The 22576-nt window shown below is 49.1% G+C and overlaps 1 protein-coding gene across 1 annotated transcript; it reads left to right on the forward strand.

Annotated features, from left to right (window-relative positions):
* The first annotated feature begins 3150 nt into the window (after positions 1-3150).
* SLITRK3 (SLIT and NTRK like family member 3) lies at positions 3151-8973 on the forward strand. Its single transcript, XM_069024715.1, has 3 exons — positions 3151-3376; positions 3490-4071; positions 5025-8973. Exon 3 carries the CDS (start codon positions 5046-5048, stop codon positions 7884-7886), a length of 2841 nt encoding a protein of 946 aa, XP_068880816.1. The 5' UTR covers positions 3151-3376; positions 3490-4071; positions 5025-5045; the 3' UTR covers positions 7887-8973.
* Positions 8974-22576: the final 13603 nt, after the last annotated feature.

Consider the following 22576-nt stretch of genomic DNA (forward strand, 5'->3'; position numbering starts at 1 on the left):
TGTAGCTGGAGCTGTGTCCAAACCCTCCCAACACTCGGACCCAGCACCTCCAAACTGCTCCCGACCTTAACAAAGCACAGCGAGCCGGGAGCAGCTCCCATCTGTGATAATTACAACAGAGTTTCCCTCGCCCTTGCACTATTTACTGCTTTTGCCCTTGCCATGGGTTGCTGGAGACAGAGAGACTATTAAAGCTTGGAATATTTATTTCTGGACAGGCAGGGTGAGCTTTGGGAGAAAACTCCCTCTTTTCTCTCCACCATTGCCACTTCTGCTGGGAAGGGGAGGGAAGGGGATGGTTCCCACTGCAGGCTGCCTGGAGCACTCCGTGCCTGCTGAGCAGTGACTGCAGCAGGGGGAACGCTCGCCTCCGGTGGCAACAAAGGGATTTAAGGATATTTCTGCGAGGTACAATAATTGCCCAAGTATCCTTCTCTAAGTTGGGTCTCTCCCTTTTTCTCACAAGGCTGTCAGGGGGGAAAGGTGTGTTTCAGTGATGACAACTGAGGCTGCTAAGAGGCAGCCAAAGGGCACCTGCCAGCTCCCACCCTGCTGACAGCATCCCCGCAGCTCCAGGATGAGCTTTGGCAAGGAAATCTCTCGCTTGCCAATAATAATAATTATCATTAATAACCGAGTGACGTCTTAATCTTGGTTACATCAGCCGTACCCTTCGCTGGAGCTGCTGCCAGCCACACTCACAGCGGCCCTGTCCCCAGCAGCGCGTGTGGAGCACAGACAGAAGGGCCGGCAGCTGCTGTGGCTGGAGGGAGATGCAGGGAATGGCCCGCGGTGACTTTTGCCTCCCGGCTCAGGGGACAAGGGGACATGGCCTGGACAAACCCTGGGAGAGCCGCGTCTCTGTGTCGATTTGGGTCTCCTCACCCCTCTGGGAAACTGCGGGGACATAAAGGATGGAGAGGGAGGTGCGGGGCGATCCCCCTCCTTCTCCTCCCCTGGGCCATCCCGCGGGGCTGCCCCGTGTCACAGCCGGGCGGAGGGCACAGGGGTGTTCGGGGGTCCCGGGGCCGGCCCTGCCTGCGGGGGGGACCCGGCGGGATGTTCATCCATCCCCGCAGCGCTCCCTGGTCCGCATTCCAGGGCCATCCCTCCCCAGCCCCCCTCTCCCTCCCCTCCGTCAGCCCCTCTGCACAGCCCGACGGCAGGAGCCCTGGCAATGAAAGCGAGCGATATTCGGTGGCATTTGGGAAAGTTGCAAGGTCAGGGCTCCCCCCTCACATCCCGACCCTGCCCCACGGGCGGCATCCATGGGGAAGGGGGGGGGGCTGGCCCCCCAAAACCCGGCGGGGTTTGCTCCCTGAGGTCGCTTTCCCGAGTTGCTGCCAAACCCGCTGTGCGAGCTTGTTGCAAGAACAAACTGTTGTGATTCCCCCTTTCGCCCTTTTTCTCCGCCTCCCCCCATTCCGAACGGGGGGTGTCAGTGCACGGAGCCTGCCGGTACCCCATGTCGTTCCCGCGTCAGAAAATGAATGATGCAGCAATTTAATTAGGAGGGAGCGGTGCGTCCATATTGCACCGGTGGAGGAGAGCTCGGGAGCCGGGGGAAGATGGTGCGTGTCCGCGGGCGCGGAGGCTGCGCCCCTGCCCGCGCAGAGCGGCCCCGGGGCGGCGGGACCCCGCGGGCCCCCCGGGACCCCCCGCCCGCTCCAGCGGCTCTGCCCCTGAACTTTTTGCTACCGAGCCGCGGTTCCAGTTAAGTCTCTCCCGGCCGAGCCACCCCGGGGTGCGGGAGGGGAATTCGGGTTCCGCGCGGAGCGGGGGGTGCGGGATGCCCCGGGAGTTACGCGGAGATCCGCGCGGATGTGTGCGCGGGGATGGGCGGGCGCGGTGTGCGCGCTCGGGGATGTGTGCGCAGGGATGCGCAGGAATGTGCGCGGGTGCGGACAGCGGGGATGCCCGGGGCTCACCTCCTGCCCTGCCCTGCCCTGCCCTGCCCTGCCCGCAGCCCTTCCCTTCCCCGGGCAGGCAGAGCCCGCAGCCCCCCGATCCCCCCGGCGCATCTCACCCACCAACTTTCCCCCGCGGGCGAACCCGGGCAGCCCTCCCGCTGCGCCCCCCTCCGCGGATCCCCGCGCAGCCCCGTTACCTGCGGCGGCTCCCGGGGCGGGCGGGCACCGCGCGGTGCTCCGCGGGCGCGGCCCCTCCGCCTCCGCGCACACGCCGGGAGGATGCGGGAGGTGCCGGTGTCTCCCCGAGGTGTTTGGCTCTGCGGGAAGCTGCGGGATCCTGGCGAGGCTCGGGGCGGGAGCGGCCCCGGGACGGGCGGGCAGCGGCACCGAGCGGAGGAGGCGCTGGATGCGGGGAGAGCGGGGCTGCCGGAGCGGGACCCACGGGCTGCTCCCCGCCGCAGCCCTCGGCTGGCACTCGCAGTCAGAGCAGCTTTGATTTCCTCCAGACTTGGGCTTTTTGTTCCCTTTTTTTTTCCCTCCTTTTTTTTTTCTTTCCTTTTTTTTTTTTTTTTTTTTTTTTTTTTAGGAAAGGGGAGGGGGGTGTGCAAATTCTGCCCCATCCCGGCGGCTTTTTCCTCTCTGATTCTTCTCAGGCTTTTTTCCTCCCCCATCTGCTCGTTTCCCACTTCCCTTCCTCTCCGCCAACCAGCCCCCACCTTCCCTCTTTAAAAAAAAAAAAAAAAAGGAAAAAAAAAAAAAGAAAGCAAAAAAAAAAAAAAAAAAAAGGCAAGGGAAAAAAAAAACTGTGTAGTCAGGGCTTCCCAAATGCGCGCCCCCGACCTGGAGCCGAGCGCGCCCCCTTCGTTTGTTCCCCTTCTTGAAGCTGATTTTCATGACGTGGAGAAGCCTGATCCAGGGCAGCAGGAGCGGCAGCGCACACACACACACACGCACACACACGCACACGCACACAGAGCCGCACACGCGGCCCCGCACCCGCCCCGCACCCCGCGCACACCCGCGCGCACGCGGGCGGGCAGCGCACCCGCGCTCCGCCGCCGCGCCCCAGCGCCCGCTCCGCGCTGCCCGGAGAAGGCGGCGGCGGCGGCGGCGCTGGAGCCTGCAGCAGCCCCTCTCCTCCCTCCTCCATTGAGTGTGCCAAACAGCAGCTCTGCATCCTAAAGAAGATCATTGAGGGGCTCATTGCATTCCCAGCACGTTTCAGGCTTGCTTCTTTTTTTTTTTTTTTTTCCTCCTTTTTTTTTTTTTTTTCCTTTTGCCTCAGCTTCAGCAGGAGTAGAGAGAGAGGGAGAGAGAGCCACAGAGAGGGAGAGGCAGAGAGAAACCAGCAATCTTTAAACTCGAGCTTTTTTTTTTTTTTTTCCCCTTCCTTTCTTTTGCCTTTTTTTTTTCTTTTTTTTTTTTTTTTTTTGGTAACGATGTGCTAAAATCTCTCCTGCAAACCGGTAAGTACAACCTTTCTGGATCCTTTTGTTTCCGCCTAGGGTCAAAGACACCCCCCTCTTCCAAAAAGAAGATATAATAATCCTCCTTATTTATTTTTTTATTTTTATTACAGCCCTTGCAGAAGAGAAAGAACTTAAGTGGCTAATATTTTGCAAAGGAGACAGATTGATACTGCAATATAGCTCTCATCTCTCTCCCTTCTCCCCAGTTATATGCTGGTTTAATTGCAGAGGGTATTTCTCTTTTCGTGCTTTCAACCATCTCCTCTTTCCCACAGGGGAGGGTTTCATTTGCAAGTTGATCCTAAGGATTTCTGTTCCTCTGGCATTTCTCTCCCCTAAATGCATCCTTCTGCTCTTAAGTTTGCGGATGGGGGGCAATTTTTTCTAGTTCTTACACGAGGAAGGCAAAAAAGGACCTTTTTATTGGGAGATTGAGACTAAAAGCAATGATCGCTCCCAATCATTCTAATGGGCATTTCAGGGATTCAAGGAAGGCTGCATCACCGCCGGTATTATTCCCATCCTTAGCGTTTCCCTGTACCCATACATTTAAAATATCTGGTGAAAGGAAGGGTGAAACCATATGTTGAAGGAGCTGCATCTCATTAGGGCAGTATTATTTTCATCTGATTGGAGAAGAATGGTGTCTTCATTCGGAATCGTGTATAGTAGGATAGAGAATTTATCGGCTGGTAAGTGTCAAGGTATTTTTTTCTTCCACTTTCAGCTTTTTAACTGGGTCTCCTGCTTGGTCCTGGGGGCACAAAATGCCCTAATCCAAGGCAGGCTGAGCGTTTCAATCCTAGGTGCCTCTTCAGCTGTCACTTCCCTTTAGATCTGCTGATCGCATGGGCATGTGCTTTAGAAAGATTAATCATCTCTAAATGCTTTAATCAGCTAAAATGACTAATATGTGGCGTGTATTTACCTGATAATAGACCAGTTGCGTTAATTCACCGGCGCAGTTGCGAGGGGAAGATTTCCTTCCCAATCAGGGTCGTTAACCATTTACTCCGGTAGAGATACTGTGGGGATTTCTGAGGGGAACCGTTCTGCCAGGGACATCAGCAAACCTCGCACATTCCTCGGAACTCGCGTGTGGAATATATCGAGCCGGGAGGGAGGGAGATTTGAGGGTGGAGGTTCAATAACTTTGGGAGTTTGCATGGATGAAGGATGTGGTGCGACACTGGAGATATGTGCCCACTTGGTGTGTGTTTCACCCCCCCCCCCCCCCCCCCCCCCCCCGGAGTCACGGCGGGTTGTGATGGCTCCTGGGCTAAAATTGCACACGGGGATGAGATCGGGGCAGTTCCGAAGCCTGGGAAACGCGGAGAGACGCAACACGTTCGGTGTGCTCGTGGTGCTGCGTGGGGCTGCATGTGCTGTCCTCTTTATAGGTGGCATTTACCACAGGGAGGGGAGGAAGGCAGGCTGCTATCGCGTGATGGAGCCGTCTAACATCTCTGAAGTATAAATCAGGGCACGGCTCGCCCAGCCGACACCCCTGGAGTTGGTTGGGAACGTCTGCCCAACAATTGCTGAACTTTGCAGGAGCCTGACATGAGTCCAGCAGGTAGGGGCTTAAGGAAAGGAGAGGGGCAGGGCGGAAATACTGAAATCTGCGTTTTTCTTCCCGTTGCAGTTTTGTAAACATCAACAAATTATGAAACCTTCCATGGCAGAGACGCTTCATAAAGGAAGGATGTTGTGGATAATTCTTCTAAGCACAATTGCTCTAGCATGGACTACACCTATTCCCTTGATAGAGGACTCGGAGGAACTGGATGAGCCCTGCTTTGATCCATGTTACTGTGAAGTGAAGGAGAGCCTTTTCCATATACATTGTGACAACAAGGGATTTATAAATATTAGTCAGATAACAGAGTCGTGGTCAAGACCTTTTAAACTTTATCTGCAGAGGAATTCCATGAGGAAATTGTACACCAACAGTTTTCTTCACTTGAACAATGCTGTATCTATTAACCTTGGGAACAATGCACTGCAGGACATTCAGACAGGGGCTTTTAACGGGCTCCGAGTTCTGAAGAGGTTGTATTTGCACGAAAACAAATTGGACATTTTCAGGAACGACACTTTCCTGGGTTTGGAAAGTCTGGAATATCTGCAGGCAGATTACAATGTCATTAAACGGATTGAAAGCGGGGCATTTCGAAACCTAAGTAAATTGAGGGTCCTTATCCTAAATGACAATCTTATCCCCATGCTTCCCACCAATTTATTTAAGTCCGTGTCCTTAACCCACTTGGACTTGCGCGGGAACCGCCTCAAAGTCCTTTCGTACCGCGGGATGTTGGACCACATTGGCAGGAGCCTGATGGAGATCCAGCTGGAGGAGAACCCATGGAACTGTACGTGCGAGATCGTGCAGCTCAAGAGCTGGCTGGAGCGCATCCCCTACACCGCTCTGGTGGGGGACATCACCTGCGAGACCCCCTTCCACTTCCACGGGAAGGACCTGCGGGAAATCAAGAGAAGCAAGCTCTGCCCCATGCTGTCCGACTCCGAGGTGGAAGCCAGCCTGGGCATCCCTCAGCTGTCCTCCAGCAAGGAGACCACGTGGCCTACGAAGCCTTCCTCCATGCTGTCCTCCTTCCACTTCACCGCTTCCTCTGTTGAGTACAAAACATCCAACAAGCAGCCCAAGCCCACCAAGCAGCCCAGGGCGCCCCGGCCTCCCCCGACCCCCCGTGGCCTGTACCCCGGGCCCAACCAACCGCCCGTGGCTGCCTACCAGACCCGGCCCCCCATCCCCATCATCTGCCCCACCGGCTGCTCTTGCAGTTTGCACATCAACGACCTGGGCCTGACGGTCAACTGCAAGGAGCGGGGGTTCCACAACATCTCCGAGCTCCTGCCCAGGCCCTTGAACGCCAAGAAGCTGTACCTGAGCGGGAATTTGATCCAGAAAATCTACCGCTCCGATTTCTGGAATTTTTCCTCCTTGGATCTCTTACACCTGGGGAACAACCGGATCTCCTACGTGCAGGACGGGGCGTTCATCAACCTGCCGAACCTCAAGAGCCTGTACCTGAATGGGAACGACATCGAGCGGCTCACCCCGGGCATGTTCCGGGGCCTGCAGAGTTTGCATTACCTGTACTTCGAGTACAACCTGATCAGGGAAATCCAGCCGGCAGCCTTCAGCCTCATGCCCAACCTGAAGCTCCTCTTCCTCAACGACAACCTGCTCCGCACGCTGCCCACCGACGCCTTCGCCGGCACCTCCCTGGCGCGCCTCAACCTGCGCAACAACCACTTCCTGGCGCTGCCGGTGGCCGGGGTGCTGGAGCACCTGCACGCCATCGTGCAGATCGACCTGAAGCTCAACCCCTGGGACTGCACCTGCGAGCTGGTGCCGCTGAAGCAGTGGCTGGAGGCGCTCAGCTCCGTCAGCGTGGTGGGCGAGGTGCTGTGCGCCAGCCCCGAGCCGCTGGCCCGACGCGACCTGCGCTCGCTGGAGCTGGCCGCGCTGTGCCCCGCCGCCCTGCGCCCCGCCGCCGCCGCCGCCGCCGCCTCGCCCCCCGCCGCCGCCCCGCCGCCGCCCGCCGCCACCGGCGCGGCCGCCTACGAGCTGCCCCCGGCCGCCGCGGCCGCGGCCGTGCCGCTCTCCGTGCTCATCCTCAGCCTCCTCGTCCTCTTCTTCTCCGCCGTGCTCGTGGCCGCCGGGCTCTTCGCCTTCGTGCTGCGCCGCCGCCGGCGGAAGCTGCCGTTCCGCGGCCCGCGGGCGGAGGCGGCGGACCTGGGCGCGGTGCCGCTGCGCTGCCCGCGGCTCTTCCCCGAGGGCGGCGGGGGCGGCGGCGGCGGCGGCGGCGGCGGCGGGGGGGGCCCCGGGGAGCGGTCCCCGGAGAAGGCGCCCCCGGCGGGCCACGTCTACGACTACATCCCGCACCCGGTGACCCAGATGTGCAACAACCCCATCTACAAGCCGCGGGAGGAGGAGGAGGCGGCGGGCGGCTGTGCCGGCGGCGGCGAGGCGGCCGAGCTGCTGCGGGGCGGCGGCGAGCGCGGCTTCTCCCACCCCGCCGCCCCCGCCGCCGCGCCGGAGCCGGGCAGCAGCTACCGCACCTTGCTGGAGAAGGAGCAGGAGTGGAGCCTGGCCGTGTCCAGCTCGCAGCTCAACACCATCGTGGCCGTGCACCCCCAGCACCCCGCGGGCGGAGGGCTGGCGGCGGGCGCGCTCGGGGCGGCGGCGGCGGGGGGAGCCCCGCGGGACCGCGACCGCCCGCCGCCCTGCGCCGTGGGGTTCGTGGACTGCCTGTACGGCACCGTGCCCAAGCTGAAGGAACTGCACGTCCACCCCCCCGGCATGCAATACCCGGACCTGCAGCAGGACGCCAGGCTGAAGGAGACCCTGCTCTTCACGGCCGGCAAGGGCTTCCCGGACCACCAAACCCCCACAAGCGAATACCTCGAGTTAAGGGCCAAACTCCAAACCAAGCCGGATTACCTCGAAGTCCTGGAGAAGACCACGTACCGGTTCTGACCGCCGCCCCGCCGCCCGCCCGGCCCCGCCGCCCGCGAGCAGAGGATACAGCTGTGCGCTCTGCCCCGCCAGATGTGCGCGCTGCGGGGCAGGGCCCTTCTCAGATCAGTTATCGACGAAGTGCCTTCGCAGACTTTTGCCAGCAGATGTTAATCAATCATTATTTTTTATACTGAAACTGAGACTTTGACTGTGCCATGTCTAAAGGTATATTATTATTATATTATTATTATTATTATCGGGGATCTTTGTATTGATCCTGATTAAGTAAATTCTATGTGTGTCTCTTTCTCTCTTTTTTCTTTTACCTTTCATTTTCTTTATTCTTGTTGTTTGTTTTGTTCGTTGGTTGGCTCTTTTTTTTTTTTTCCGTTGGCAGTAGACTTCCTTGATATTTTCCCTTGGAGGGGAGGGGGAGGGAAGATGGCATTTTGTGGCTTGCTTTCTTCTTGCCCATCATGGCACAGATTCTGTACATTTATTTAAAAGAGAAAAAAAAATGCAAAGAAGCAAACGAGCGCAGTTTGCTGCATGCCTGGAAACTGCAAGAGGGAAGGGAGGGGAGGGTCTTGCTCGAATGTCTCACTCTTGTCTCTCTCCCTTCCTCGCACGCACACTCACCCTCACCCTCCGCGCACCCCCCGCCAGCCCGGCCCCTCCAGCGGGGCCCGGGGGTCGCGGGGGGAATCCCGGGGGCTGGGGGAAGCCACCCTGAGCCGAGCAGCCCAAAGGATGTCACCACGTGGCGCACACACCTAGGGGATGCTCAGTGACACTTCGTCATGACGCCATGGTTTCTTGGAGGGCATCCGCACTTTCCTAATAAAAGCGACGTGCAAATATACAGAGAAAAAAAAAAACAAGGAAAAAAAAAAAAAAAGCTAATGGGCACCTCTCACTAACAGCTTTGTAGGAAGCACTTTTAATGTTTTCTCTCATGCACCCATACACGCACACACGCGCACACACACACACACACAAAGGTACAACAATGTGCATATATTTATTCTGTAATTTCAAGTGACTATAAATTGTAAAGGTAATGTTTAATCATTGTACAGTGATGCGTCTGGTATAGCTTTCCTAATAAAACGTTTTGAAAAAAAATGCAGATTATATATATATATATATATATATACATCCCCAAATATATATATATATATAGGAATACAAAGCTTGAACCTGAAACTTCAGCTTCCCCCACAGAGATTTCCTTCCCCCCATAACCTTGAACGCTATTTTATTAATAACAGTTCGATGCACTGTGATGTTAACAGAGAAAAAAAAAAACCTGTACAGCGTCTCTTGCCAAGATACCACCCGAGACTGTCACAAATGCGATTTGCGATCTGTATCCCTGCCGCACTGTCCTGACAGTTAAAAATATCGGGAAAATTGGGAGCGCATCCCGCCGGAGCGCTGGTTCCCGGCCTGCTGGAGGCACTGGGAGGCATCGCAGGGGATGTTGCCGGTGCTGGCAGCGGGGAGAGCAGTCAGAGGGCTCACAGCCCTCCGGAGCGGGGATTTAAACCGCATTTCCAGTTTGGAATGGGGGGATGCGATCTGGGAAAAGCATCCCAGCGGCCGCGCGGCCCTTCTCCCCGCTCCCGCTGCAACCGGAGCGAGACCAAAGACGATGGGATTTCCCTGCTCGGGCAGGTCCCGGTTGGTATCTTGTCCGCGTTGGTGTCGTGTCCCTGTCCCCGTGTCCCTGTGTCCCCGTGTCCCCGTGTCCCCGTGTCCCCGTGTCCCCATGTCCCTGTCCCCGTGTCCCCGTGTCCCTGTCCCCGTGTCCCTGTCCCCGTGTCCCCATGTCCCTGTCCCCATGTCCCTGTCCCCGTGTCCCTGTCCCCGTGTCCCCATGTCCCTGTCCCCGTGTCCCCGTGTCCCCGCTGCCGTTGTGTCCCCGCGGGGCCGGGCCCGGGCGCGGAGCGCGGCCCCGCGCGGCCGCCAGGTGGCGCCACAGCCCCAGCGCTGAGGCCGCGGCGGGGCCGGAGCGGCCGGGCCCGATCCCGGACCCGCTCCCGGGATTGAACCCGGACCTGGTCCTGGACTCAGTCCTGGATTCGATCCCGGAGCCGATCCCGGCCTGATTCTTCTCCCGACGCCGCTCCCGGCCCCCGCCCGCCCCGCCCAATGTAGCCCCGGGCGCCTTATCCCGGGGCGGGCGGGGCCGCCAAGGGCAGCCCGCACAGCCGGGCGCCCGCGTGGCCGAGGCGCTCCCCTGAGGTCCTTCAGAGTGGGGTTTATCCAGGAATACCCAATGTGTCCATCAACGTCATCTGTCTGAACAGAGGCCAGGGTGGTTTATCCAGGTGAATTGAGGTTATTCCCCCACGGAGCTCCAAAGGTGCTGCTCGGAGCGCTCCTGCCGCTGTCCCGAGGGGACCGGGGTCTGTCCCCTCCCGGAGAAGGGTCGCATTCCCAAGGTCACCCACCTGCCCTCTTTCCTTGGGGAACAGCTCGGTTTCATCCCGCACAATGAGTTTTAACAGAGATAAACCCATGAATACTTGTTTTCCCCCCATGTCGCTATTTACAGCTCCAGCCAGGGTGCTCATGGTGAGCTTTCTTGGGTCCATCGGTCCTGGGGAGTCATTTCCCGAGCCTTGGTAACAGCTGTGTGTGTCTGGAGATGGAGGGACAGCTCCGAACGTCTGTAAATCTGGCATCACCCTCCATGCCATCAGTAAAAATAGTACACCTTAGAATTTCCTCTGTTCAGTTGAGATTGTGTTTTCTCACTGCTGCCTTCAGCTCTGACCCATTGGGGTTTGCTCATTTGTTTGTTTTGCTGGGTTTTTAATGGATAGTGGAAGAGCATGCACGTGCTAAGAGTATTAAACATGCGAGTGCAAAGGCCAGATCCTTCTTATCATAATTGTAATAATTACATTGATAAGCCTACATGCAAGTGATGCGTGGAGCTGTATAAATCAGGTGAAAGTACAACCCCCAGTGAGAGTGGTGCTGTATACATTTCGCAATGTCCTCAAAGCCCCAAGTGTTCATACTTGTATCCAAATAGAGTAAAGCTGGTTGCAAATAATGTTTATATTTTAATTAAACTGCAGAAAGGCAAGAGAATTTCATCCTGACTATAGGCAGTAATCTCACCCGCGGATGGTGAGCAGATCTATTTATTCAGTGGAAATAAATTTGTTCTATGAGAATGGAATTTTGTATTAAAAGAGATAATTTTTGGCTTATGTTGAGTTATTTTTCTTTCCTTGCGTAGGAAACTTCCTTTCCCTTGTGTACTGAGATGATTTGGGGATGATTTGCTCTGGAAGTGTTGACAATGTCTAAGTGTGATGTCTAAAGGGTGTTTTGATGACTTATTTTGCTTTTTCATTGTGTTGAGCTGAGGCTGAGTGGGAGGCAGCATTCCTTTCCACTGCAGGAAACAGAAGTGGTTCCATCATCTCTGACCTACAGTGGGTGACTCTTTGCATGCTCCAACCTGGATTCCTCCTAATTAATAGGGAGTATTAATGATGATTCTGTTTTTATCAGCAGTAGCATTGGTAGCATTAATGCTACTGGGAAGGAATCAAATAAAGTCAAATGATCTGCAGCTTCACTAGAGCTATTTGATGGGATGCTATTTGAAATAAATATATTTTTAGCTCATTTCATTGTTATACAAGTACCTGGAATCAGCTTGAGCTGTGGAGTGCTGTAGTAAAGCCTTCAGCAAGTGTTTGGTTTATTCCCTCACTGACCATTGAAATTCTTCCTACAGGTGGAAAAGAACAGCAAGGCCAGGTAAGCCCCAGTCCCAGCCAACAACTGCACACAGGGAAATGGAAAGGATGATCCTGGTGCTCAATTCTTGGTGCTTTTTGTATTTCCTGGATGTTGTCATTGATGTCACCATCACATTGTACCCTGGGTTAAAGGATTTGTTTGGAAATGGCTTCATGGAGTTCTTGAGTGTATCAACAGCAACAGAAAGATGTTAAATGTTATGTTATGAATAATCTGAATTTTGGAAAGCCTGTTGCCTGCTGCTCTGGTTAGATGGTTATTGGAGAGTGAGAATCTCATTCCTTAGGAGATTCAGAGAACATGAGTTAAGCTGTGGCAGCTCAAGATTTTGTCAGAGACCTTTCCAGACAAAACCACCTTGGAGTGTGGCAACACAGCTGATTTGGTTTTAAGCTAGAAATGTGTGGTTTTGTCCAACTTGTGTTCTCTTTGTGAACTTTGAGAGCACCAGGAGAGAAAGGTCTCTCCAAAATGTGAGGCTGCATTTCTGAAGCGCTCAGGTGTGCCAGCGGCACTTGATGAGCTCTGTGCTGCTTCCACTTGCTTCAAGTGCCCACTTCACACAAAAAAAGATGTGATGGTTTGGGTTTGGGTTTAAGAGAAATGCTCATGTGAAGAAAAGTGTAGAATTTGGCCTTAAGTGTGGGAGTTCATCGCTCAGGACATTACTCAACCATAGGGTGCGACTTCTGGCAGCGCTCCAGCCACTCCGGTGTGAGCTTGTTCCAGGATTGCCCTTCTTCCAAATGCTTTTACAATGTGGATTTATGGACACTTGGAAGTCAGGCTGCTGTGTGCTGCATGTTCCTATTTTCTGAGCTTTTCCAAGGCTTGGTTTTCAATCTGTAACGGAGTTTCTCAGTGAATTTATGTATGTATGTATTTATGTGTGGGTTACACAGTACAACACAGTTGCTCTCCATGGAAGAAATGCAGATCCACCCAGGATGGAGCTCTTTGTGCAAAAATTCCTATTTTTTAATTCTGGTGTGAATGGAAATACATCTTTTTTTTCCAGTTCTTGAAATATTTCTGGTTTGATTGGGCAGTGGAAGAATTGGAATGTGTTTGGAACAAGCCCTTGAGTGGGAATGGACTGGAGGCCCAGTTCTGCGCCCTTGAAAGCCAGTGTTGAAACACCACATTATGCTCAGTTTTAGTCAACAGACTTGAATGAAGAGCAAAATCTGATCTCAGAAAATTACATCTATTAAGTGGATTCAAGTATTTTGAGACAAGTACTCCATGGGACTGTTTCAGAATAAAATGAGTGATGGTACAGAGATAATGGGTTTGCCACCAATTCAGTAATCTTTATGATTGACCTCACTCACAAATTAACCAAACATTCTTTAAGGCTTTGGATTTTAAAATAAGAACATTTGCATCAAGACAAATTAGTTTCGATCTAATGTCATTAGTGACCAAGAATATTATAAATGTAACAATTGCAAATTATTTGGAAATTAGTATTACCTTTTTCTTTGAGACCAAGAATTTGAAGGTCCCTTCCAACCCAGGCCATCCTGTGATTCTATGCTTGACAGGCACTGACAGCTGTGCTTCATACAACTTCTTTGTCTTTTCCTTGAGCCTTATGGTTTCCTAGTTGTAAAATTCTGTCATTATCTCATTTTTGTTCAGGTTGTTGGGGCAGTTTGGGGGGTTTCTCTGAAAGCATTGACTTTGCTGCACACAGAGTTCCCCAGGAGTGCTGGTGTGACACTTGCAGGTTATTTCTGATTCCTGTGAAAGTGTTTGGAAACACTTCCCTGTGGTGGCATTTCAATTGGTTGATATTGTGATGGTTTTCAGAATGGTTCCTTTTTATGGGAAAATGAGAGGAAAAGGCTCAAAGAGCAGAGCTACAGGAATTCTCTTCCCACATTCATGCTGGGTGGTCTCTGTAGGGTGGATGGTGCATCAATCCTGATATTTCTGAATGTTAAAGACAATAATCTGAAGTGTGGAGTTATTTTTGGGCATTATTTAGAGGTATGGGCATGCAACACTCAGCTGTTGGATGCCTCAAAAAGAACAGATACCAACAAAGAGCAGAGCACAATATAAAATATTCATGACCAAGTCCTGTGTCCTATCCTGAATCTTTAATGTCCATTTACTTTTCCTAACATCTTTATTTTTCCACTAGAATTTTCTAAATCTCTCAAGAATATCCTACATATTCCATGCATCCTGAAGAGATATTTCAGGTTAGCCAAGGACTGACTCTCCCTGTACTTGGGAATTCCAACAAATGTCACTGCCTGTGGAGGAATATCCTGCCCATGGCACGTGGCACAGCAATTTGGCTTGTCCTTGGAGCACGGTGCCAGGGAGGGAGGTTCTCTGCAGTGATGAGATTTTGCAGTAGGGCTTGAATGATTCCAAGCAGAATTTCCTGAATTGTGATAAGTCACTGTGGGAATGGGAAAGACTTCATTTGTGCTGCTGCTTCTGGTGGCACTGCCATCCCTGCTGGTGCTGGTGACACCTGGCACCATTCCTGAGGAGGGACTCTTGTAACAGTTACTCTAAAAAAAACCCACCAACCAACCAAAAAAAAAAAGCTGAAGAAAAGTTTGGGAGTTTTTATCCAAAAGGAACCATCTTATCTGAAGTTACTGACTCTCCCCAGACGTTACAGTGGCATTAATATACAGCTTATGGGGCTTTTATGCATTTTTTTTTTCTTGTTTTCCTTTGCTTTTCCAGAGACAGTAGCTGGCTTACACATTAAAGAATTATAGTAATGTAATGATCATTTTTCAGGCTCTACTTGTTTAAAACTAGGTCAGTCACAAAAGTAACTGTCCTGAACTGAGTTTTCTAGAAAGATACATAAATTTTTGGTTTTATACTTGGTCTCTAAGTTATTTTATGTGTATAAATATATATATAAAATGTCCATTATCTGAATAACCCTTGAACCAAAGTTTGTCATTGAACTTTGGAGGCTTTGGCTTTGCAAATCATAGTTAATTAATGGCTTGGGGTTTTCTTTTTTTCTGGGATTGTTTGGTTTGATTTTATCAGGAGTATGACCAGAGAGAGGGAAGAAATGCAGTGAGAAAATTGTAATCAAACTGTGCTTTTAATAGGACTTAAATTTTAATTCTTGTGCTTCTTTGGGGAGTGAAGGAGCTGTGCTCCAAAGAGCACAGGAATTGCCACTCAGAGCTGAAATGTGTTCACTCTGCTGTGTCCTGAGAGTGCCCAGCATGGTCTGACTCAAAGGGAGATGCTAGAAATTCCCATTAGTGAGATTTCAGGGTTGGATGGGACCAGCTAATCCACTCCACCTGAGAAATCCAGTCCTTGGGGTCCTGCACCACTGGAGGTACTGGCCCAGCATGCACAGGGAGCACTTAGAAAACTCATGTTTAGTGTTTTGGTGAAAAATGAGCTTTACAAAAATTAGGCATTGGATGCTGGCCAGTTGTCTGCCTTTTTTAGGGAACACATCCAGGTTTCTCTGGTGCTGTTAAACTGCCATGAAAGGGCAGGACTGATCCATTGTCCTCAAAGCACTGCTGGAATAGATTGTAGCTAAATGCATTCTTCTTAATCAGAGAGACATTTCCTGTGGCATCACTTCTGTTATGTTTTCTTGCAGTGACCCAAAAACCTGGCTGCTTTGGAAAGTGGATAGTATTGGCAAGCAAAGAAATATGGCAAGTAAAAGTCTTTTTTAGATCCAGTTGATGTCAGTGTTTTCTTCAAAGGAAGGGCATGTCACAGCCCTGAGGGGTCCTGAGGAGGAGTAAAGGCACTGATTGAGGCAAAGATTTTTTGTTCAGTCCGTGCTTAATTCTCCCCTTCAGTTTTAAACCAACAAAGAATTGTGGATGGATGCAATTAATACAGAAAATATATATGTGTATTCCTCCTGTTGGCAGTGGGGGGCTGTGACTACAGCCAGGGAGGCTGATGGAAAGAATGGCAGTTGTTAAGCTGTGACAAGTGGGAATTTTGCCAAGGCTGACAGTGAGAACAGCACCTGAAAGTGAAGTGCCTCTCGCTGGCTTAGAGACAGCCAATAACTACATGAAATTCTTGTTGAAAACCCTTGTTTTAGAGCAGGTAACAAACAGAACTCAGACCCTCTTTTTCCTGCTTTTGGCCCAAGCCCTCAACAGCCTGCAGGTCGCTGGCATTCCCAGAATTGCTTTTTCCTGTCTGCATGCACAGGTCCTCCTTGGGCTGAGGGCACACCCTGACCCCTCTGCTTGTGCCTGGAGTGGAGACCAGCTGAAAACACGGTTCTCTCTGTTGGGTTTTTCTGTAGAGTGGTGTATTGCACCTCAAGACTTCCCTCTGCCCTGCCTGGAGTGCCCTCAGCTTGCTGGCAGCCTCGCCAGGTTGGCCGTGGTGGTGTCACAGGCCTTTGCCAGCCCCTCCGAGCCAACCAGAGTCTGTCCAAGCCTTCAGAGCACAAAGCCCTGATAAGAAGGATCTCTAACAGGTACGCTTCAGGGATAAGGAGGAGATGTTCCTAAAATTAGTTGCTGTCAGCTCCAAGCAGGAGTGAGTGCCTCGTGTGTCACGGAAATGCTGAGTCTGTGCAGAATATACTGTGTGTGTATCTAAGTATGTACCTATAATTACACTATTGAAGTGTAAAATTCAATCCTTGCAAACTTCTGGGAGATTCAGGAATGTGGCTTGCTTTGGACTGTAATTAAAATATGGGCATTTTGATTAAAAATAGCTCCTTTCCGACCTACATTCCCGATGTAGGTCAGTGGAGGCACTTCTCAGACATATTAGCATTTTGGACACTTAATCTTAGCAGCATATTGCATCTCCTAGAATAGGTTAGGAGAGGCAAGGCAGGAGGAATTGCTGCATCTCGAGTCACCCAGAGAGGTTGCCAAGTTTCTCAGGCACCAGAGAGGCAGAATAATGAGGATTATATTTAATTCGGGCTGGAGAGGCAACCGTGGGGTGTTGAGCAGAGGCAGCTCAGATCATCTTGTCTCTGTGGGGGAGGGAGAATTTATAACTCTAGCTCACTCCAAAGCAAGCTGTGTGTGCACTTGTGTGTATATATATATTTATATATATGTATATACAAATCTGGATGTGTATATAACACCCTGTGTATATATGTATGTATGTATATGCCTACAGTGTACAATATGTGTATCTATAGAAATGTATACATTTATATGAATTTATATTTCTCTATATAAATAGTCATGCAACTATGGGAAATCACATTTCCACAGCGTGTCCTTTTCTGTAACACCCTCCCCCCCAAAAAAAAGCTGCTTCCATTAATGTCATATTGCACAAATGTCTTCAATTTTCTTTTCTGTTTAGAAAGGAGTGGTGCTTAGTGGCTGAGTGCAAGCCTGGAAGGTTTTTACTCTTCCAGAGGACTTCCAGTAAATCATGAGTTGCTCCAGAGCTGTTCCACATTTGTGAGATAAAGTGGTGGCCAAAATGACTCAGGGCTGGTTTTGTAGGCAAAGGAAAGGGTTGTTGACTGTGCACTGGAAGCCTCTGTTATGCTCTCAGAGTTTTGATGGTGAAATATCTGCACTGATAATTACTCTGGTTGCTGTTAATTTGCCAGCTATTGGCTTGAACAGGGGAGAAAAAGATGAATTTCCTGCTCTAAAGTAAGTTATCTGAAGTCTGATTATGTTGCCTCAGTGATGTATGGATTTCCATTTAGGGTCAGGATGTTGGGCTGTAAATCAAGAATCTGAGCTCAGTGAACATCTAGTTAGGGATGTGTCTTTTATGTTCTAATTTATTTTAAATAATTCCAATTAATTGTCAGAACAAGCTATACCTTAATTCATGATAAGCTCAAAGAATTTCTCATTCATATCAGGGTGAATTTTGCACTTGACTTCGGTGGGGTTGAATGAGGTCAGAGCGTTTCATTCAGCACTGGCATAAAAACAATCTTGTAGTTGTGCAACTATTAATTAAAATTGTAATTTTGTAATAAAAGCAGCCTAAAAATGATTGCTAGTTATGTATTCTATGACTATAACACCTTCCTATGGTTGTGTTGGGCATTGGTTTTGATTTTGTGTTGCTAATCCTTACTCTGAGTTTGGCCCCGAGCAGAGCCCCTGGAATAACAGACCACAACACGCTGCATTTGAAAGGAAAAGCTGCAAAGTGATGATCCCTCAGCATTCCTTAAGCTGGGTGCCCAGAGTGGTGCCTGATTGCTGAATTGCCACATCCATTGTGCAAATATTCCAAGAAGTGGAGATCATGGTGGCGTGGATTTGTCACGGGGATTTTGGCTCCCTGTGGCAGAGCCTGTGTCCAGTGCTTCAGAAAAACCTCCCTGCGCCTCCACCCTGACCATCCCCAGGCTGTCCTGGTCCCTGGAGCAGGGTGGAAATGTCCTGCTGCTCTTCTGCCATAGTTTGGAAGCTGGGATGTGATTAGGAAAGAAAAAAGGGAGAATGGATTATTCCTCCCTAAGTCCTTCGCTTCCTTTAGGGGAGAAGACAGGCAAACAAACATAAAATCATCATGGAAATCAAAACAAACACCCAGAACACATGACACTGAGTGAAATGTTTCTCCTGAGTTTCTGGATTGTGCTTTGGGTTATTATTTCATCTGGGGGAAATCAGCACTTTATGGGAAAGTGCTTTCCAATCTCTTTTGCATAAATGCTACAGTGAAACTTCTGTGATGTATAGCTGCCTGTTCAAGAAAATGGGTCATTTCCATACAAATGTCATATTTCTATGCAGAAAATATGCTGAATTCATACCCTATCTTCTAGTTAAAGCAATCCCTTTGCTGGTTTTGTGATTTCAGCATATTTGCCTGAATGGAGACAACCAGAAGAGGAGCAAAAAAAAAAAAGATTATTTTTTAATTAACTCATGCAGGCCTAATGTCAGACTAAGCACTTGAGTGGCAGTGTCTGTGGGGCACGCACAGGAAAATCATCCTCCAATGGCTGATTTGTCTTTTGAGCAAGAAGCATCAGACTTTGAGCAGAGTGAATCACAAAGAGCTGCTGCTTTGCTGAGAGTCTGGAGACTTGGGGAAAGAAGTTTTTCTGCTGTCACTGTTAAAGAAGATGCCTGGATGTCTGTGTGCTCAGGGGAGCAGCCATTCACACAAGGAACCCACAGGCTGAAGCCAGCAGAGGAGTGATGAGCTCTGCAAATCTCCTCGTACTCTGCAGCAATCTCTTCCTCGCAGGATGAATTTCATCTAAAATGAACCTGGGCTCAGTGAACCTGAATGAACCTGAACTGCTGCTCTGAAGAAACAACAAACCCACCCTGCCTCTGGAAAGTTGAATTTGGCCGTGCCACTTTATATTTGGGAAAGGAACAGTGGATTTTAGGATCGGAGTTACAAACCAAGTGGATGCTAGACATGGACAACCAAAGAAATGCCCTGATCCAAAGCCTGTAGGTGCTTGCTGTAAATCCTTGGAGCTCCACTGCTCCCAGCACAGCAGTGCTGCTGCCCCTGTGCTGCTGAGGGGACTCGAGATGTTTGGTACCTGCTGCTGGAGCTTTCTAAACAGCCATTAGAATTTCTTTAAATAATTAAGATGAATCTGCCCAACTTCTCAGCTCGTGTGAGCTGGCTTCACCCAGCAAAGTTCTTGGGCTGCTTCACTCTCTGGGAGGCATTTTTCTCCCTTTCCCCCGTGGGAATGCAAAGAAGTCACTGCTGTGGTATGGCCTTTGGTGGCACCAGTGTCCCCAGGCCCCTGGACAGGCTGTAAATTCACAAGAGGTTTTCAGGCTCCTGTTCAACCTCTGCACGAGCTTCTACACCCACCAAAAACACCTACACTGAAAGCTGCTCCTGTACTTGTGTGCTGGAAAAAATCCCTAAGGAAATCTCCCTTTACCAAATCCTGCTTAAACCAAATAAAGATATTTCACCGTAATAATAAGGATAAAGCTCTATATAACACATTTTATTAATAGATAAGCAGATATTGACCACCAAGGCTTTGTCTGGAGTATAAGACACAACTCCCAATTTTTCCTCTGACAAAATATTTTCCTCCTCTTCCCTCTGTAAATCATTTTGGTGCAGACTCATCCAACTTTACTGAGATACAATTTGTTCCCAAAGCAGAAAATAGGAAAGGAAAGTGATCTTAAGAGGTTTGTGTCTCAAGGAGAGCAAAACATTCCCAGAGAGAGGCCTCTCCCACCCACTAATCCTACCTGGAACTGTGGGGCATTGTGTTATATCTAAACATCTTTAAATTAATTAGAGTTTAACTGGAATTAAACTTCTGTTCCCATTTTCCTGTCTCCATGGGGAAGACAGTGAAAATTTCTTATCTCATAAAAATATTATGAGTAGAATGTGTGTTATGAAATATCCAGATCCTCTATTTAATGGAACTTTGCATATATACCAAAAAAGGGGAAAAGTTTGTTACTGGTATTTCTTTTCATAGGAAGGGATTTTAGGAATTAAGTAAAAACTAAACAAACAAGAGATTACATTATTAATATCCAAATAACAACTAACATATCAAAATACTGCACTATGGTAATAAATCACTGACAAATCTGGATAGAGATGTGTCAGGATTAAGTTCTGAACACTTAAGGCCGTGATTAAGTTGCTGAAGATTTTTCATCTTCAAAAAATTCTCCATGAGAATCTCCACAGAAAATGACTGCTTTTAATTGGAAAACAAAATCCTCAGGCTGACTTTTATGATGATTATTTGGTAGCTGAAAAAAATGTGACTCCTTGAATGTTACTTCAAACAAAAACCTTTTCAAAATTGTTTTCATCTTAAGAAAAGCCCCACATTTTTCATCTGAAGAAGATTCCCTTTTGAAGCTTAGAGAAGCTTTCTGAAAATAATACTCATTTAGAAGAAAATATGATTTTAACAAACCTTTCTACTCATAGAAAGAGCAATTCTTTTTTTTTTTTTTTTTTTTTTTTTTTCTCTTTTATTACCAAACTTTTATGTGCTTTGGTTTGTGTCAGTTTTGTCTGTAGGGAAAAAGTGGTACTGTGGAAAAAAACCAAAACACTCAGGCACATGAAGGTTATAATTTTTTTAATCTAAAAGAATATCTTAGTTCTTAATAACATCTTAAACTTCAGTAATTGACTGTTTTAAGGGACAAATAAAAGATGTATCCCTGGAAGTGTCCAAGGGATAGTGGAAGGTGTCCCTGCCCATGGCAGGGGGTGGAACTGGATGAGCTTTAAGGTCCCTCCAACCCAAACCAGTGTGGGATTCTCTGATATTAAGTATAAACAAAGGAATGAAGTATTGAATGGAAGAATATTAAAGTAGCAGTGGCAAAGGGTTTAAAATTTAAAAAACCTGGGTTTCCACTGCCAGAAATGTGGGTGTAATCAACAGGGGCTTGGGAATGCCTAATCCTTTGGAATTAATATCCAATAATTTTCTCACTTCTGGTATTACATTAATCCAAATGCAAATGATGACTGAGTTCATGATCTTTGTTGCTGCCACCAAGTAATATTTTTAGCAGATGAATAACTGAGAATAGGAGAACCCAGAGAAAAATTGCAATTACTTTTTATTTTCAGTGACAGGCAACACTACACCCAAAAGTTGTGCTATGTATAATCAAATTAATGAAGTAACTGTAAAATTGAATGATTAATTATGGAGAGAATGGGGAAAGAGGCCAAATGTGTGTCTTTAGTTGGCACTGTAGCATTCAGCTGTGTATGGGCAGGTCCTTGACTGGTTAACACCAGAAACAAGATGTTTTTTCTGAAGTTTGACCCTTTTACCCATCCTATTTTTTTTTCCACAAGAAAATGTCACTGCAATATGAGGAGAATAGTCTCAATGGCCTAATTTATATTTATTTTAGCTTTGGTGCCACAACTCTTGTCCTGAATAACCCAATGGTCCTTGAAGGAGGGCAAACAAACAGGTTTTCATCTGTTTATTTATGCGTGAACCAAAAAATGTGCAGAGAGGCTGAAACTGTGTGTGTGCCTGGGCTGGCAGCACGATATTCACGGATAAAGGAATTTTTGCTGGCAATGTCACAGGCTCAGAATGCTCAAATTAGCCCCTGGGAAGACAAAGGCTGTGCTGTACACACCTGCAGCTGTGGGTAAACGAGAGAACAACGGGCATTGTTAAGGTGTTAAAGCACTGAATTTCTGTCTTACCGTCGTTATTGGCTGACTTTCAGTGCCTGTAATTAATGTGCCTGGAGTGGGTGGATCTCTTTACATTCGCCTGTTTCTTTTCACAGCTTAATCAGAGCACGAGAAAAACTTAAAGATTCTCTGTGTTTCCCAAGTTGCCCGGTGCTGTGGTGAGCTGGCTGGAGAGAGCCCAAACAGGGAGATGAACTTCTGGAGATTAATTGATGTTTGATCCTGAAACTTTCCAGTTGCTTGTGCTTTGGGCTGGTTTCCAATTCTTAACTTTGCAGCACCTTGTAATGAGGAAAGAAAACCCCAATATTCAGGAAGTCCCAAACTGTGGAGCCATGCAGCTGATACCCAGTACATTTCCTAGGAAATCTGTGCCAGGGCCTCACCATCCTTTGAATAAAGAATTTCTTCCTAATATCAGAAACTGCAAGATCAGCCCTTGAGTTTCTATAGGTTCAGGTGAGTGTAATTGAAAGCAGAATTTACCTCCAGTGGTTTGCTGAAATTAAAAAGCAGCATTTTAGTTCTGGTTTAAGAGTGAACATTGATCACACTCAGCAGTTCAAGAAGGGAAATAACAAAAGCTGTTTCTACAGTGGTTTCAGAAACCTGCAGTGGCTCGTACCCCACAGAATTCCAACCACAAGTGCACCCTAACAGAAAAAAATCAGGCTGTTCTTTAGTGCTCCTGTTTGGCTTTAAGCAGAGAAGGATGATGCTGAGACCAGTCTTGGAATGTGGTGAAAAATTGCCGAGATGGGGACACTGTGTTTGTATTT

The sequence above is a fragment of the Aphelocoma coerulescens genome, chromosome 9, assembly GCF_041296385.1.
Source record: "Aphelocoma coerulescens isolate FSJ_1873_10779 chromosome 9, UR_Acoe_1.0, whole genome shotgun sequence".
Classification (NCBI taxonomy): domain Eukaryota; kingdom Metazoa; phylum Chordata; class Aves; order Passeriformes; family Corvidae; genus Aphelocoma; species Aphelocoma coerulescens.

Coding starts and splice junctions, on each gene's coding strand:
- SLITRK3 (XM_069024715.1), top strand. CDS start 5,046: ATGAAACCTTCCATGGCAGAGACGCTTCATAAAGGAAGGATGTTGTGG.